General features: G+C 44.3%; 1 protein-coding gene across 2 annotated transcripts in view; it reads right to left on the minus strand.

The window, feature by feature from the left end:
• The window catches only part of TECPR2 (tectonin beta-propeller repeat containing 2), a 99,757-nt gene that overhangs the window by 52,587 nt on the left and 27,986 nt on the right, over nucleotides 1-19,184 (minus strand). For both annotated transcript variants that reach the window (XM_012746356.3, XM_012746355.3), the window contains exons 3-7: nucleotides 17,706-17,834; nucleotides 17,126-17,257; nucleotides 13,035-13,192; nucleotides 2,888-3,200; nucleotides 639-771 (exon numbers count right to left, since the gene is read on the minus strand). In XM_012746356.3, the coding sequence (XP_012601810.2) occupies nucleotides 639-771; nucleotides 2,888-3,200; nucleotides 13,035-13,192; nucleotides 17,126-17,257; nucleotides 17,706-17,834 (865 nt within the window). The remainder of the gene's footprint in view (nucleotides 1-638; nucleotides 772-2,887; nucleotides 3,201-13,034; nucleotides 13,193-17,125; nucleotides 17,258-17,705; nucleotides 17,835-19,184) is intronic.

Below are 19,184 nucleotides of genomic sequence, written 5' to 3' on the forward strand. Positions count from 1 at the left end.
AAAAGATGGGATCTCACTCTGTCACCGAGGCTGGAGTACGGTGGCACAATCATATCCCACTACAGCCTTGAACTCCTGGGCTCAAACAATCTTCTTGCCTTAGCCTCCCGAGTAGCTGAGACCACAGGCATGCTCCATTTTTATTTTAAAGACAGGGTCTGGCTGTGTTGCCCAGCTAGACCACATCTCTCAAAAAAAAAAAAAAAAAAAACCACAGAGAAAAAGATCCTACAAGAACTGTGTTAAGGGTAAAAAGTGCATTCTAGATGACAGATTTAAATCTTCTAAAATCTTATGCAAATCTATGTCTTTTGGAGTATTAGTCCCAAACACAGGATTAGAATCAGTAAAGCAGTTTCTGAATTCTCCTTCCTGATTCCCAGCCTCCACATTTTCCATACCCACTAAAGCAACTCCGCCAAATGCGAGGCTCTGTCTGATGAAAGCCTTAAAGTCAGTAATTTTCAAGAAATGTATTATAAACATTTTTGTTAGAATCACAAGAAACCCTCCAAATCCTCCTTGTTTAAATAAAGTTGCAATAGTTTAGCAAAATAATGGTAAGTTTTACAAATTAAAACCTGCACTTACATACAATGGAGTGCAATATTCTCATCACACACATAATGAATACAAACCTATTGATGTCAATCCTTCAGGCCTGCTCGAAATTCTTATAATGTTCCTATCTCCCTTTAAGAAAAATATTTCATTTTCTGTGCAGGAAACAGACACAATATCACCTGCTCCTTCTAAACCAGCAATTGTGGCCTGTCAAAAAATAAAATCAGAAAATCAGATAATAGTTACAGTTCAAAGCATAAAAAAGATGCGTAAGAATCCAAATAAGTCAAATGATAATTGTACTTTGTTATAGCAACTTTTAGAAACTTCTTGGAGTAAATCAGTCCAACATTAGATAATATCTGACAGGTAAGTAGGGGTCTGAGAGTCCCCCTTGGCAGGGTGGGACCTCGGCCGTCTGCAGTCCCCCTGTCACCACTGCCCTCGTGCCTGCTTCACGTACACAGGCCAAACCCAGTCCTGTCCTCCATGCGCATGTGTCTGGCATGAGCTTTTGTCTCTGCCTGCATTCCTTTCCTGCACCTGTTCACTGGGGAGGTCCAGTCAGACCCAGGCGCTGGCTTCTCGAGAAGTAAGTCCCTGACAAACTCGCCCTCGAGGCAATGCCCAGGGCTCCCCGGCAGCTCGCAGCACTCTATCCAAACCTCCACTGGGCACGTCACTCCCAGGCTAGAATAACGTGGGGACACATCTAGATTCCCCTGCTATATGTGCTCCAGGGGGAGAGATGGGTATGCGCTGCCACTCGTTGTTTTTGAATGAATAATAAAGGGAGAGAGGATCCCCCAGCCTCATATGAAAGCAAATGGTAACAAAACACAGGACACCTGAGCCCACACTGACTTAGAGACAGTTCTTGCTTTTCAGTCAATAGTGCAAATAAGAGACTAGTTCAATAAAGATGATAAAGAGTATCTAAATTTATCGCTAATTTTTAAAAAACCCTGATGAACAGATGGAAACATGAGATTAGTTTCTAAAAGCTGCCAATCACACTGTTGAGGGCAGTCCAGACTCTCATGGTGGTTGGCAATATCTGGTCTTGGACAGTCCCTCTGTCTCCACTTCTTTGCCTATAAAATGAAGTTAATTACACCTACTGGGTGAAGCATCAAGTAAATGTTCAGATGAAAGAACTGATGTGCAATTACAAAGTATCTTGACACCACTAATTAATAAGCACATGCAAGTTCAAAAAGTACCCAGGGAAAGAAGAAAAGTTCTCTGTACTGGGGACAGAGTACAAAATGTCTTTCAAAATACCCCTTATAAAAGAAATAAACTCAGGGCTAAAAAGCACTTGGTGATACCCTAATTTAATACTCTCCCCTACTCTCAGCCTACTTTATAGATAAGAAAACCAAGTGCAGGCATATCACAGAGTCCCAGTTAAAGGCAGAACTAGGCTAGAAGAGTCTAGTCTGTTTCTGCTGTGTGGGGTCATTTTTCTTTCTACCAAACCAGTATTACTAGGCATGGCCGATAATAATAATTAAGCAGCCTTAAACAAAATGCATATAAATTTCTTTTCTGTTGACACACACCAAATAAGAAAACCCTTTACTTTCTATAGTCAGGCTGTCTTCTAAAAGAAGACTGCTGAGTTCAAGAGAGGAACATGAGCAGAACAGGGCTGGTCCGGAGTCTGGCAGTGAGGAGTGGGGAAGGTGAGGCAGGGAGATTATTTTTAAAAGAGCAAAAGCTTTACTCTTAAGACAAGGAGAAACTGAAATTGAACAGCTTTGTATAAAGTCCCTAAATCTGAGCTAGGTGCAGTGGTGGGCACCTGTAGTCCCAGCTGCTTGGGAGGCTGAGGTGGGAGGATTACTTGGGTCCATGAGTTCAAGTCCAGCCTGGGCAACATAACGAGACTCTTAAAAATAAATAAATAAAGTTCCTAAATCCTTCTCTAATGGTAATCTGCTATCATACTGATTTAAGCAGAAATTATTGCCTCCTTAATGATGCTTAACTTGCCCAAGATATGTTACCAAGTAAAAATGAAACAAAAAGGCAAAATGATACATCTCCATAAAGGTAGGATTACCTAATAGTCAGAAAAAAACATGACCCAGATAGATTCTAAAGAACACATAATTTCTTGGCAGGGGATAGGACTGTGAATGACAAAACCAAATTACTTTTTCAAATCTACAAAAATTATCAAATCTTCATTTGACTTCCTAGACTGGCCCAAAGGAAAAAGTAAAGCCTGAGAATCAAAATTGCCCCTTTTGTCTTTCTGAGAGCCCCGAGGCACGACAGCCTGTAGATGAACCTGTGGTGTGATCCCTTCAATTACCTGGTTGACGGTGTCCAGGAGGTAGATACTATATTCATTCCAACTCAATACCCAGCCTTCTTGAAAGAAACAGGAAACCAGCCCCAGGTGCTTCTCAGGCAAGCTGCAACCTCCTCTGTCTGAGGGTTCCAAACGTGGGTACAGTTCAAATGGTTTGATTCCTCCGGCAAAAACATCTTTTAAGATAAATGTGGCTTGAACAGTTCCACGGACATCAGCCTTCCATAGACGGAGACCAGGACGTGACGCATACAAGGTTAGATCGCTTTGCTTACAGAGTCCTGGTATAAAACAAGCACCAAATTTCCCAGTACTAAAATTAGAAGAAAGAAAGAAAGAAAAAACCAAATAGGGAGTGATTTAAAGTGATACAGTTTCCAACTCTGGTATTAACTACAATAAGAATTTTTTGGCTAAACCTAAGGAACTGATTTTTCCTCCTTTCCAGTGTTTGATTTTTTGGTAATTAACCACACTGTCATCACTGTACCCACAGAGGCCCTCCCACAGCCTCACAGGTGTGCACCCTGCTGAGCGTACGCTTGGGTTCCACGGGGACCATTCACTGCGTACCCGCAGCAAAGTGCTGCATGCGGCACTTCATCTCCACTCGCCCAGTTAACCCTCACGGCAAGCACATGGGGCAAGTACAGTCATGTGACACGTAATGATATTTTAGTTAAGGACAGACTGCATATATGACGGCAGTCCTATAATCTCATAATACCGTATTTTCACTGTACCCTTTCTATGTTTAGATATGTTAATACAAATACTTACCATTGTGCTACAACTGCCTACAGCATTCAGTTTAATAACACACAATGCACGTTAGCCTGGCAGCAACCGGTGTGTGGTAGGCTCTGTCGTCTAGGTCTGTGTAAATGCACAAATGCACGGCTGCAGTCTCTAACCTCAGGGCTGCGGGCCAGTACCGGTGGGGGCCTGTTAGGGAACGGGCCATAGAGCTCCACTGCCCCTGCCTCCTGGAAAAATTGTCTTCCATGAAACTTAGCAGATGGGGGGCGCACAGGAGGTAAGGTGCGGGGAGGTAGGTGAAACTTCATCTGTATTTACAGCCACCCCCCACTGCTTGCATCACCACATCACGGCCTGAGCTCTGCCCCTCTCTCAGCCCTGTCTGTGGAAAAATTGTCTGCCATGAAACTGGTCCTTAGTGCCGAAAAGGTTGGGGACCGCTGCTCTATGGTGTTCACACAGTGATGAAATCACCTAACAATGCATTTCTCAGAACATATCCCAGTCGTGAAGCTGCATGACTATATTACAACTCCCATTTTAGAGAAGAGGAAACTGCGGAGAAGGTGATAAATCCAGGTCTGTCCATCCTCTCCCTGCTCGGAGGTTCTCTTCATTCTGACATCTGACTGCTGTGCTCACTCCAGTGTCCTGAAAGAATGAGCTTCATGTCCAGAGTCACAACAACCCATCTATATTGTTGCCCATTCACAATTTCTCTAAAACCATCAAAGGCTCCAATTTCCCTTCCAGTTACCAAGCTTGATTTTTTTTTTAATTATGAAATATCTGACACCAGCAAAAGAATGTTATATAAAGAAAGTAAAGCTCACTTAACAATAAGGGTATGTTCTGAGAAATGCATCGTTAGGCAATTTCATCCTTTTGTGAAATCAGAGTGCACTTACACACACCTAGCTGGTGGAGCCTACTACACACCTGCCTACTGCTCCCAGGCTACAAACCTGTACAGCATGTTACTGTACTGAATACTGTAGGCAACTGTAACACAATAGGAGGTATTTGTGTATCTAAACATATTTAAACGCAGAAAAGGTAATGCATGGTGCTGGGACATTCAACAGCTATGATGTCAATAGGCAAAAGGAATTTTCAGCTCCACTATAACCATTATAATCTCATGGGACTGTCTATATGTGGCCCACTGTCGACTGGTATGTGGTTACATAGTACATGACTCTGTGTGTGTGTGTGTGTGTGTACATGTAGTTATGAAGCCTAATAATGAAACAGACACCCAGGAACCCATCCCTTGCCTTAGCCACCCTACTGATGCTCTCTCCTGCTCCTAGTATTTCTTGTCCCCTCCTGCCCCACATGTGACTACAGGATTGAATTTTGCAGTTAAATTACACTATGTATCCCTAAATACTATATAACTTAGTATTGTCTATCTTTTGTTTTTATTTTTAAAAAGATGCTAATTGTATATACTTTTACAACTTGCTTTTTGTCACTTAACATTATGTTTCTAAGATTTTTTCCTTGTTTTTTTTGAGCACTCCGCCTGGGCTAGAGTGCCATGGCATCAGCCTAACTCACAGCCACCTCAAACTCCCGGGCTCAAGCAATCCTCCTGCCTCAGCCTTCCAAGTAGCTGGGACTAGAGGCATGTGCCACCACACCCAGCTTTTATTTTTTTCTGTAGATTTTTAGTTGTCCAGCTAATTTCTTTCTATTTTTTTAGTAGAGATGGGGGTCTTGCTCTAATGAGTGCTGGCTGGTCTCAAACTCCTGAGCTCAAATGATCCACCTGTGTCGGCCTTCCAGAGTGCCAGGTTTATAGGCGTGAGACACCACACCGGGGCAGATTTTTCCTTGTTGATAAAAAGAAACTACACTGCTTGTTCATTTTCACTGCTCTACAGTACAGTAAGTCATCCTCACTTAACGTTGTCCATAGGTTCTTGGAAGCTGTGACTGTAAGTAAAATGACCTAAAGCAAGTCCTTGGATAACATCGTTTCCTTCAACATTGTTTCTGTATAACACTGATAGGGACAAAAATTGGTTTCATTGTATGTTATTTCACTGAAAGCCACAGTTTTCAAGAACCTATTGATGACATTAAGTAAAGACTTATTATACTCCATAAGTTATTTATTCATTTTCTTGTGGGTGGATATGTGAATTATTACTTTTTTTTTTACTATTTTAAACAATAGTGTTATGAGCACTGTTGCACATACCTCCCAGCACACACGTGTAAATTTGCAAAGGATATTTCAGGAGTAGAATTTTTGGGTTGTTAGTAACATATTTAAGTTTAGAATACAAATTCAAACTTTTTAATAATGTGACTATACCAAGCTACACTCCCATCAGCAACCTGAATTCTCTTTATTACATATCTTTGCTAACTCTCAGACTTCTACCAGAGCTCAAATTTAAGAGTTTCGGTTCAACATCAAAGAAAAGTGACTTTTTTTCTTACAAATATTTCTCAGACTGTGAACAGTAGAAAGAGTACTAGCTTCAGAGGGAGGCCTGGCTTGATGTTTAGTCTTGACATTTAAGAGGTGTGCGGTCAGGGCCAGGCGTAGTGGCTCACACCTGTAATCTTAGCACTCTGGGAGGCCAAGGTGGAGGCTCGCTTGAGGTCAAGAGTTCGAGACCAGCCTCAGCAAGAGTGAGATCCCGTCTCTACTAAAAATAGAAATTAGCTGGACAACTAAAAATAGAGAAAATTAGCCGGGTGTGGGGGCAGACACCTGTAGTCCCAGCTACTCGGGAGGCTGAGGCAGGAGAATCGCTTGAGCCCAGGAGTTTGAGTTTGCTGTGAGCTAGGCTGATGCACGGCACTCTAGCCCAGGCAACAAGCAAGACCCTGTCTCAAAACAAACAAACAAACACAAAAAAAAGAGGTATGTGGTGTATGCAGTTACTTAACCTTTCTAGATGTCAGTTTCCTAATCTGTAAATCTGGCATAATAACTCCCATCTCAAAGGCTGAACTAAAGCACAAAAAGCAATGCCTGTGACATTGTAAGCCTCAACAAATGCTCAACTGCCCTGAACAAGGCCACAGGCAGCTTAGGCTATGTCACCATTGTATGCTTGACACAACGGGTACTGTGGCTCTCTCTTAACTCCCTGCATACAGCAGCACGCCTAACCCTTCCGAGGGCCCCCTAGGGCTCACCCAACACAGTCATGCAGATAGTTATTTGGAGTGTTTCTCTGCATGTCGGCATCTCACTAGGTCCCTCTGGCACCTCAGTAATTAAATCCCTCTGGATAGGGTCCAAGGAGGGTATCATATATCACATTCAGCTTTGCAACAAATATCGTTAGGCATAACCAAGAATGTTTTGACATTGTAGAGCTTCACGGACAACTCTATATCAGCATCATGTTTGACTGCTGCCTTTGGTGGGTTTGTTCTGGAGAAGTCCAACTTAAAGGGATTCTAGCAAGGCAGCCCATAACCTCTTCCTCCTGCCTTTCCTGTCAAATCAATTTCTTTCAGTGATCCAATTTTTCAATCTGTTCTCCTTCTATTTATAAGACTTCTTAAAAATCTCTTATTGTTTCCACTTTGATTTGTTCACTTTATGTAACCAAAGCATTCATTTTAACGAACGTTTGCGTTCCTACATGCTGTGAGACACCACCATGTTTGGTGCTGTGGGTAATATAATATAAATAGGATGAGGTCCTCGCCTTGTCTTATAGCACAGCAAGGCAGTCATGCACATGAACGATTATCACAGCATCTGGGAAGTTCCACATCTGAGGCTCAAAGAGTTGCTCAAGGAGTTTAGTTCAGGTGATATATCAGACTGGGCATGAGAAGCAGGTGAGGCCTTGAACATGAGTGGACTGTTGCCAGAAGGAGCAGGGTCCTGGGAGTGGCTAGTGAGTGGGTTGGGAAAAGGCAGTTGAGCTGGGAAGAACCTGCTAGAGCCAGGTGCAAACTGTCCTAGACCCTAACTCAGCCACAGTCTACGTGCAGTGTGATTCTGTAACACTTCCTGATATCATTTGAATTTGACACTAAAACTCTAACTTTTAAGGTCTAAGCTTTTCAGGATTCTTAAATCATAAAAAAATTAATATAGCGGGCCGGGCGCTGTGGCTCACGCCTGTAATCCTAGCTCTTGGGAGGCCGAGGCGGGCAGATTGCTCAAGGTCAGGAGTTCAAAACCAGCCTGAGCAAGAGCGAGACCCCGTCTCTACTATAAATAGAAAGAAATTAATTGGCCAACTGATATATATATAAAAAAAATTAGCCGGGCATGGTGGCACATGCCTGTAGTCCCAGCTACACGGGAGGCTGAGGCAGGAGGATCGCTTGAGCCCAGGAGTTTGAGGTTGCTGTGAGCTAGGCTGACGCCACGGCACTCACTCTGGCCTGGACAACAAAGCGAGACTCTGTCTCAAAAAAAAAAAAAAAAAAAAAAAAATTAATATAGCTTCTTCATTTTGATGGAGAGGATTTCCAGAAAAATCATTGGTGATTTAAGAAAGTACTTTAAAGCCAGGTACAGTGATGCACACCTATGGTCACAGCTCCTCAGGAGGCAAAGGCAGGAGGATTACATGAGGCCAGGAGTTTGAGGCCAGCCTGGGCAACATAGTGAGATCCTATCTCAAAGAACGAAAACAAAAAAATTTAATTCCTTTTACAGGCCACATTAGTATGAAATGAGTGCTTTCTAGTTGACAAATTCTAACCATAAAATAGTGTTTTCTAATTTTATGCATAATGTCTGGTGCAAACAGAGCCCAAAACGGGAGCATGACAGTCTAAGATGGGTGAGAGAAAGGATTCGAAACAGCCCTGACAGTGATCTCCATAGTCAAGTGCACACAGGCCAGCAAAATGGACATGGCGGTGACACTGTTCCAGAACCTGGTACCAGCTCTCACACAGATGCGGGCTCCACACCTGTAGCGCTGACTGCAGCGTGCAATGTGCTACTGCCACAGAGGACTTCCCTGAGGACAGGACTGTAGGAGAGCCAGTAACGGGTGCGGGGAGGGCGCTGACACATGAAATAGTGCCCCACAAACACAGAGGAGAGCAGAGGGAGCAGCCTTATAACGCACAGGTGGGGATGGCGGGGCCTTGAGGTTTTCTGGACGTAACATATACACTGTCTGGTCTGAAGAGGCTCACACACTTGATGAGAAGACCCCCTCATCATCTACCTCCAAGTCTCCCCACCTGCCCACACCAGTCCTACCATGCTCTGCTGCCTCGCCCTTCCTCTGGAAGAACATCCTGGCCAGATTTCAGGCTAGCTCCTCCCCGAGAGGGCTCCACTGAGGCCATGGCCTGCCCTGCGGCCTGCCTGCCACACTCCACACAGTCCCTCTTCCAAAACTCCCACAGGGCTACACGGTCCCCTCTGGGCACCACCTCCTCCTGTGTTCCCCTGTACAAAAAACATCCGTCCAAGAAGATGAATACATTCATTGTTCACTCCTCTTTCGGCCGCTCCAATTCCTTGGCCTTGCTCTTCACAAGGGAGATCATGCACAGCCTCCATGCTGTCCAGTCCAAAAGCCTGTCTCAGCCTGTCTCTCAGGGCCCACAGCCACTCTGTCCCCTATGTGGCCTCTGACACCTCACTGCTCTCACCTCCCAACTCCTGACTCCTGCCCTGGCAGTGCCATCCGTCCCACACCCTGACGGCCCCAGCACAGCTCCCCCAGCAAGCATCGAGCTGCACCCCGGCCGGCCACTGTCCACGCCAGCTCTCCACAGGGGGAAGAGGATCCCATGGGCCATAGCAGACTGTTTTATCTCCTCCTCCCTCTCACGACCCAACACATAACAAATACCTTCCCCCTGCCAGGCTTCTCTGTGTTAATAAACAGCATCTCCACTTACCCAGCCGTGCAGGGTGCAGGTTACCAACCTAGGAATCACCTCAGACTCACGTCTCTCACGGCCCAGAGCCAATGTGGCAGCCAACGTGTCCGCTCTGTTTTGGGCACAGTCCCACCACCTGCCCCAGCACGGACCCCACCATCTCTCACCTTGATCACCCGGAGCCCATCACTGGCTCCCTGAGCCACCACTCTTGCCCCCTCCGGCATGTTTCCAAACAGCAGCCAGAGTGCCCTCCCCTGGTCAAAACCCTCTCTCGACTGTCCACAGCACCAGAATAAAGCAGCCCCCTGCAGGGCCCACACAGCTAGGGAGGGCGGCCCCCCAACCCATCCTCTGCACCACACGCCTGGCCGTGCAGCTCAGACCCGTGGGCACTCGGACACTCGGTGTTCGGGTCCCTCCCACTCAGGGCTTCTCTCCAAGCTCTTCTTTAGGAATCAGCTCAGGCCACCCCTCAGGAGCCTTCCCTGCCTTCCTATTGAAAGAGACCTCTGTGTCCCCTGCTTCCTCCTCTCTGGCCCCTGGCCTGTGGCTACCGAACACCCTGAGCCTGTTTAACGCGCTCCCTCAGAGCAGAGGGAGCCGGCTGCGCAGCTGTCTCCCAGGCGAAGAGCAGAGACTCGCTGCGGAGGCTCCAGTGCTGGATGAACACACCCTGCCTAGTGGACTCAGCCACCTGCTGCGGTGTGTCACCTGTGCCTGATGACCTCACTTCCTTCTCTGGCCAAGACTCATGTAACTCCTTATTGCCATCCCCACCTGGCCACCTACTAGGCCTCTCAGACTTAGCCCGTCCAAACCAGAACCGACGTCCACCTTGGTCTCCCCGGCCCGGCCTGTCCCTTCCGTCTCAGTCAATGACTGCCCCATCCATTGAGCTGCTTTAGCCAAGAGCATGGAAATCATATTTTATTCCTTCCTCCCCCTTGCCCAGTACATCCAATCCATTATCCAGCCCTGTCCTTTCAACCTCCAAACTGCTTCTCCCTCCAGCTACCCCTCTCCTCTTGGTGATGATGCCCTAGTGCAGCCTCCATCCCTGCTCCCCGGGGGCTCCCTCCTGCTCAATGGCCCCCTCCTGCTCACCTCTTGCCCGTCTAAAATTAACTTTCTACACAGAACTACGGTGGGCTCTGGAACACAGTCCAGATTGTTATTCTCCTGCCTAAAGCCCCACAGTAGCATTCCATGGCACTGAAGACAAATCAGGTCACAGCCCCCCTCCCAAGCTGGCCTGCACTTTATACTCGTGCCCCAGCCCACTTCTGGCTCCTTGAATATCCAGGTGCTGGCCCAACCCAGGGCCTTGGCATGTATAGTTCTTTGAGCCTAGAATGCCCTTCCACCAGCTTCGCAGGCTGTGGGCTCCAGCTTACCTACTACTGCCCCGCAGAGGCCTTTCCTCACCTTCTGTCCCACAGAAACGCCCTGCCCCCATGCCTAGCAACTTTCCAACGCCCCACCCTGTTTCCTTTTAGGATTTATCACGGCATGTCCATTTATCTTGCTGACCAACTGCCTCTCCCGTCACGTCTGAGGGTAGGGCCCTCATCCCTGGTGGTCTTTTCAATCGCTGCTATGCCCCTGCATGTGCTGTCCAGTAGCCACTCATGAAACACTCGCTGAGGGAAGCCCTGCTTCCCGGCCAGACATGTAACTACCATCTAAAATAGTAACAGCAGAAAGGCAAGCCTTCAATGGAAAGTTTAAAAGGTTTCCATTTATTCCAAGTTAACCCTCATTTCTCGAAGGCTCAATAAAATATCCCTCCTTCTGAGAAAGGGGTCATAGTTATTTGTTTCTGTATCTGGGACAGTTCTTAGCACAGAGTATACTTTTAATCAATGCTGCCAAAAAACCTGACCACACAAACATACCAGGAGAGGTTCATAGAAATTGCTCAGGCCTCCACACAAAAATTATTAACAGAAGCCAGTTAAGAGACTGTTGGGTACATGACCTACATGAAAGGTAAACCTCCCTGTTTACACTCTGCCTTCCTTCTGAAAAGACGATGGAGTAAGACATTGACAGACGAACCAGGACAAAATGCCAGACAGAAAAGTAGGATATCACAGAGGGAAAGTCAGAACTAAGTTCTGCAGAACCACCATGCCCAAGCTACAAACCCTACTGAGTTTCCCAGGGGCCAGTGGGGAGATTCCTGTTATAAAGAGGCCACATTGTTGATGGAATTAAAAAAGTATTCAGCATGGAAAACCGAAGCCAAAGGGGAGGTATGAGAGTGTCTTTTAACAGCTGAAGGGCTGCCATGCAGACAAGAGAATAAACTTCTACTGTGTTGCTGCAAAGCACAGGACACAGAGTAGTGGGTGGCGAGTACTACCACAGCAGCTGTCTCCACCCGTCTGGCCTCCCCCGACCCTCCCTGATGGCCTGTCACCGATGGCACCACCAGCCTCGGGCTCTCATCCACGCCTGCCAATCTCACCACGTTTCCAAGTCGCCTGCTCTCACTCTCCCCAGAGCCAGCCTCAAACTCTCTGCATGTGCCTTGACCATCTGCTGCTCTGCCCGGATTCTCTGCAGGCAATAGTGCCCTTTACTGGGAGACATGAGATGGGAACTCCTCCCCTTCTCCCCGCCAATTTACAAGCAATGCTTGTGGTTGGTCAACCAATGATCTGTGCTGTTGTTGCCTCTGCTCACCTCCCCCCCATCTTCACTTCTTGTCCCCTCTTCTCAGGAGGGGACAACTCCTTGTCTTCTCTTCTCAGGATAAGGATGGGTTAGCTCTACCACTCTACCTACCCCCTTCCCCACCCCATTCCCACAAAAAGAAGCTGTAGAGTTCCACAGGCATGTCTTATGGGCTGGGGTGGGGACCATTCATGATAGGTCACCCAGGTGTTCCAGTAGCCGTTTTCCAGCCAGCTGCTATGGTGATCAAAGGAGGGAGAATTGCAAGTGGAACCCTCCCCTTCCTTGGCCAATCCCACTCACCCTGCAGGCCTCATGCCTTTGGGCGGTCTCCTCTAACCCCCTGCTGGATAGAAGCCTGTTTAAACTCCGACAGCATCCTGCGTGCTGCTCCAGGCAGCTAACAGAACTGTGAACAGGTGGTCTGTCTGAATTTCAGTTTCCACAATGGAGGCTCAGATCAGCGTTTACCGCGTCATCCCTGAGTCCGCCAAGTCCACAGAGACACTTGGTAATCGCTCGCTGAACAGGCAGTGAGCACACACCCAGCTCCTCCCCAGGGCCATCTGGAGGGTGCCTGCACAAGGGCAGGACAGAGACCAGGTCCCCCATGCTCCTGCACAGACCACGGCCCTCGGAGGCAGAGCAGCTACACCCGCAGGTGCCTGCAGCTCCTCAGAGGAACTGACGCTTCCTGTCTGGTGCTGGGAGGTGGCCAAAGCAGGCACGGGACCCCACCAGGACCCTAGGCTTAGAGCTGCTGTGTGAGCCTGCATCTGACAAACGGGAAATCCTGGAAAACTCAAGGGACATTCTGCAACAAGGCCCAATGTTGAGGCCAAACCGGAATACTTGGGAAGCTTACCTTTTCCTTGGTTGTGTTCCAATTTGCTTGACAGACTTTTCTTCAGTGTAAAAAAGCAGACTTCTCTGCAAAGTAGAGACGAGCAGCACTTTCTGGCTATAATCCAGCTGCACAATGGAAGACGGCTCCTCTAACACCAAGTGGGAGTTGCAGACGCCCTGCAGAGAGGCCAGCCACGCCGACATCAGCGCTCCCTTAAAGTAACCAGACTGCCCGGACGCCTAGTGAGCATCCCTTCTGCTAGTTGTATTTAGGTCAACTTACACCTTAAAATGTGTGCTTTAATTCTCCTCAGATTCAATGTCAACTCACTGCAATCAGATTACTTGGGAAAGTCCCTACTAATGAGAATATAATTGATGTTAATCTATCTCATGCTATATCAGTTTGACAAACATTTAAAAATCTGTAAAATTTCTTTTAAAATGTTCTCAGTAGATAGTTCAAAGAAGAATCCATAAAGACCTAAACAGAAATGTCATACTGTGTGTATTATTTATTCTAAGATACAATGGAATGGGACTTTCTATAAACGTATGGTGACAATGATTAGCTAAGTTCATATTATATTCTCCCCTCACAAAGAGTTCAAAGCAGTTTTGAGGACATTACAACTTTGCCAACTGAAAGGGTCAAAGAAATTCAAATGGTATTAATATAAAATGGCATTTTATACATATAAACACAAAATAAAATTATAGAAGGCATTTTATTGCTAACAAACTACATTTCAGTGTCAAAAATCTGATTTGAGTTACTCTTCCCCTGAAGCAGTTTCATCCACTGGTTTTAAGATTTGCTGCAACATTATAGACCTTTTTGGGGGGAAAGAACAAGCATCTATCAGATTTATTGGTAAAATTTATATATAGTAAAATTCACCCTTTTTTAGGTATACAATTCTACGAATTTTGACAAATTTGTAGTCATGTAACCACACCACCACAATCAACATGGAGAAATTTCTGTTACACCAAAACATCGCAGATCCCCCCCTCACCTGAAGTTATTCAAAATGTAGCTTTTCAATTTTCACTTTGCTTATGATAGGATTTTATTATGCTATATTTTATAAAAAAATATGCATCCCCCCATGTCTTTTTTTTATAAATCTCATTAAGTACTTATGTCTTTTAAAAAAAGCATTAGACAATTTTGATAAAAAAATTATCAACAGTGTTTTCCAATTCTGATTTCTCCTCTGTTTCGCGGAGGTGGTGCATGGGCAGCCTCTGTCTGTCTCCTCACAAGCCTGCCCACAGGGTCGGGCGGGGGGTGGCGGGAGGGGGAAGACATAGTAATAACTATGGCTGCGGCATCAGGAAAGTACAAGGACACTGGATCCTTAATAACCTTAACAAAACATTTTCTTACAGAGCAGCAGTTCTCAAAGTCCACAAGCCAGGAGGGTCCCTAAAACCCTTTTGAGTCATCTGCCAGGTCAAAAGCATTTTCATAATAATTCAAAGATGTTATCTGCCTTTCTCACTGGGCTGACATTTGCACTGAGGATGTAAGAGCCATGGTGGGTACAGTTACTTGGAACCTTACCCAAATAGAGGCAGTAGCACCAAACTCTACTAGGTGTCATTGTACCCTTCACCACCACGCACTCACAGCAAAAACATGCTCTTATTTGAGAAGGGATTTGGTGCAGAAAAATTATAATTTCACCAAATCTTGACCCTTCAGGGCAGGTATTTTTGCATTCTAAGTAGACATAGCCCTTCTGCTGCACACTGAAATACACTAGTTCTCTCAAGGAAAAACACTTGTGCAACTGTTAGAACTATGAGCTGAGCCAGCTGCTTGTTTCACAGAACACCATTTTACTTGAAATACTATAATTATTCAAACTTGGGTATTTGGCAGATATTTCTCAAAAAAACAACAAAAAAAGTGAGCATGTCACTTCAAGGAAAACAAGTGATAGTATTTGCTGATTTTCAAGTGAAGATTAGAATTTTGAAAACTTGTATCTGTCCCTGTGAAGTTGACGAGATTCTCAATAGCAGGCCAGGTGCAGTGGCTCACGCCTGTAATCCTAGCACTCTGGGAAGCCGAGGTGGGAAGATCACTTGAGCTCAGGAGTTCGAGACCAGCCTGAGCCTCTACTAAAAATAGAAAAATTAGCCAGGCAGCATGGTACATGCCTGTAGTCCCAGCTACTTGGGAGGCTGAGGCAGGAGGATCATTTGAGCCCAGAAGTTTGAGGTTGCAGTAAACTATTGATAATGCCACTGCACACTAGCCTGGGCGACAGAGTGAGACTCTGTCTCAGAAAAAAAAAAAATTCTCAATAGCTAGAGACTTTTCTGATCAGAATGCTGGTGATATTAACAAAGGTGTTTTTTTGATATTGTATAGTAAAATGTGTCAATACTTGGAAGCACTGCATCACTGTGAACCAGTATTTTCCAAATGACCAGTATGAAATGCTATAAAATCATACATGGGTAAAATAGATTTTAATGTAACAGAGTATGAAAAATACATCAATATGGTTTCAGATTCCATACTGTAACCTTTAAAGAAACTACCATTTGTCATTTGTAATTATAACCTTTAAAGAAACTACCATTTGTCAATTTGAGGATATTATTAAAGAAGAATAGTCACAATTATCTGAAAAACCTATCAAAATACTCCTCCTATTTCCAACTACATGTCTGTGTGAAGACACATTCTCTTCATATACTTCAACCAATGTATTTCAATGGATTGAATGCAGAATCCAACTGTCTTCTATTAAGGCAGATATTAAAGAGGTTTATAAAAATATAAGGTAACGCTACTTTGCTCACTTGTTTTGAAAATATTTTCACAAAAATGTTATTTATGTTAACATATAGTGGGTGTATTATTTCAAAATAAAATACTTTAAAATTTTTCAGTTTTAATTTCTTTGCATTCCTCCAGCCTCTAGAAGTCCAGTGTGCTATCACTGCACCACAAACCCACCTCTGTTTTAATTTTTAACACAATGTACTTGTTAGATATAACCCATACAATTGAAAGCCCTGTGGGGTCCTCTTTCCAACAGCGTAAAGGGGTCCTGAGACTATAAAGTTTGAGAACTACTGCTAGAGAATATTTGAATAGGTCAGTCTTGGATCAGAGGCACTGAAAGTCACTAAGCTAATAACTGCTGAATTCCTACAATGCACAAAAAATGAAAGCTAAAAATGAGAAAAAGACAGGATCATGCCACCAAGGAGTTCAGTCCAGCTGGCAGAAATATGACAAAAAAAAAAAGAAAACACAGGCCACCATAAAGCCATACATGCAGCGCAAAAGGCATGGGCTTTGGAACAGATCCCTTGGTTTGAAAGTGAGCCCTGCCAGGTGTGAGCTTGCACTACTGGCTTGTTACCGGATCTCTTGGGGCTCCAGTTTCTTTGGCATTTGCTTGGGAATAAGAACACATAGCTCCAAGTGCTACTGTAAGGATTAAATCAAATCCTTACAAGGTGGGGGTTGAGCACCGTGCTGCTGCTAACCTTTTTCTCTGTCACTGTCACATGAGATCATCTCACATTGGCCAGGTGTGGCTAGTGGTGAGTTCTCCATCCACTGAAATCACAGACCTTTGTCCACAGTTATGACTGGCAAATGCCTGGCATCACTCCTACCAACCTTTCAAGGAATTAGGAATGATAACAGCTTCTTTTTAAAATAGTAGTAATATACGACAGAATGAGAAAAGTAAATGTTCCAGTAGGCCAACTTTTGAGTCACAAAAGTAAGAGCTTATAAAACATTAGAAACGTCCTTGAAAGAAAATGTTAGCTGGGTGCAGTGGCATGCTACTGGGGAGGATGGCTTGAGCCCAGGAGTTTGAGGCTGCCATGAGCTATGATCGTGCCACTGCACTCCAGCCTGGGCGACAGAGCAAGACCCCATCTCTAAAAAATAAATAAATAAAAATAAATTTAAAAACATTAAAAAAGAAAGAAAATGTTACAAATAACAATTGAGATTATAAAGGGACTATGATCGAGAATATAAGCTAACTAAAAATACAATTATGAATATGATTTTTCCAAATGTGAGAAGATAAGAACCAACAATATTTCTGAAAATAATTTTACCTGGTCAAGATCCAGAGAAGAATAAACAATTTTCCCTTTGTCATCTCCAGAGAACAATTTCATTCCATTGGGGCTCCAAGCCAGAGCTGTAATGCTATTTTTGTGAATACCAGTGACATCAAACCTCCGAAGCTATGAATAAACGATAAAAATACACACATGGAAAAGAAAAGGATAAATGCTGTGAGCTGGGGTATGTGGCAAGGTAATACACAATCACCCCTATTTATGGAAGAGCTGGTATTCCATGCAGAACCCTGCACGAGGTTTCATCTATTTATTCGCCCTCACAACCCACAGAGAACATACTAACAACCCACAGAGAACACACTAACAGAATATTAAGCAGAATTGAAATTACATATATGCGTTTTATGCCAAGTGTCCTACCAGGAACAAAAATGTTATCTGATTATAAACAGCACAATGTTCAGCTTTTCTGAGCACACATTTTCAAGGCAGATGAAAATGTTAAGCTTTTCTGAGCACACATTTTCAAGGCAAATTCCTTCCTCCTCATTTTAAAATCTACGAGGAATTTGACAAGAAGTAAAAAAGTGCTAAAATGATGAGTTCTTACCTGCTTATTTCTCCCTGGCAAGGAGGACACAAGTTGAAACACTGCCACCCTGCCCGAGGCTGTCCCTGCTGCCACAAGGTCATCGAAGCAGCTCAGCAGCTTCACCACAGTGATGGGCTCCGTTCTCCCCTGCAAGAAGAAACATTCAAACATATGAACTGTAACCAGGTAGGCTTTTTTTTGGGGGGGGGGGCCACTACACACCACTGAATAGGTGGGCTTTGGAATGCAAGACAAAAAAGACATTACCAAAGGAGTGAAAAACTTCATCAAGCTACAGCCCACACATATATTCCAGATTAGAAATGTATACAAGTCAGAAGGACAAATCTGTTAAAACTCTTTTTCCTTTCTAGACTCCCCATCCCCCAATTTTTTATTATGTTAAAATACACACAACATAAAATTACCATTTTTAGGTATATACTTCAGTGGTATTCAATACATTTATGATGTTGTACAACCTTCGCCACCATCCATCTCTAGGACTCATTTAATCTTGTAAAACTGAAAGTCTATACCCATTAAACAGTAATTCCCTATTCATCCCCCTCCTAACCCCTGGTAACCACCATTCTGCTTTCTGTCTTTGTGATTTTGACTACTCTAAGTACCCCACACAACTGCAACCATACAGTATTTGTCTTTTTTTGGACAGACTTATTTCACTTACCACAATGTCCTCAAGGTTCATCCATGTTGTAGCGTACATTAGAACTTCCTTCCTATTTAAGACTGAGTAATATTCCTTGTACGTATTTACCACGTTTTGTTTATCTATTCATCTGTCCATGGACACTTGGGTTACTTCCCCATTTTAGCTACTATGAATAATTCTGTACAAATATTTCTTTGAGATCCTGTTTTCTTTTTTTTTTTATAATCCCCTAAATGTTCTCCAGGAATACTTTCAATTCTTCTGGGTGTATACCCAGAAGTGGAATTATGGGATCATATAGTAAGTCTATTTTTAATTTTTTTTTTTTTTTTTTTTTTTTTTTGAGACAAAGTCTCACTCTGTTCCCTGGGCTAGAGTGCCATGGCGTCAGCCTAGCTCACAGCAACCTCAAACTCCAGGGCTCAAGCAATTCTCCTGCCTCAGCCTCCCGAGTAGCTGGGACTACAGACATGTGCCACCATGCTCGGCTAATTTTTTCTATATATTTTTAGTTGGTCAATTAATTTCTTTCTATTTTTAGTAGAGACAGGTCTCATTCTTGCTCAAGCTAGTTTTGAACTCCTGACCTTGAGCGATCCGCCTGCCTCGGCCTCCCAGAGTGCTCAGATTATAGGCATGAGCCACTGCGTCCGGCATATTTTTAATTTTTTGAGGAACTACCAACCATACTGTTTTCTACAGTGACTACATCATCTTACATTCCTACCAACAGTGCACAAGAGTTCCAATTTCTCATATACTCACTAATACTTGTTATTTCCTGTCGTTTTGATAATAGCCATCCTAATGTGCGGGAGATA

Source organism: Microcebus murinus, chromosome 6 (assembly GCF_040939455.1).
Source record: "Microcebus murinus isolate Inina chromosome 6, M.murinus_Inina_mat1.0, whole genome shotgun sequence".
NCBI classification, from domain to species: Eukaryota; Metazoa; Chordata; class Mammalia; order Primates; family Cheirogaleidae; genus Microcebus; species Microcebus murinus.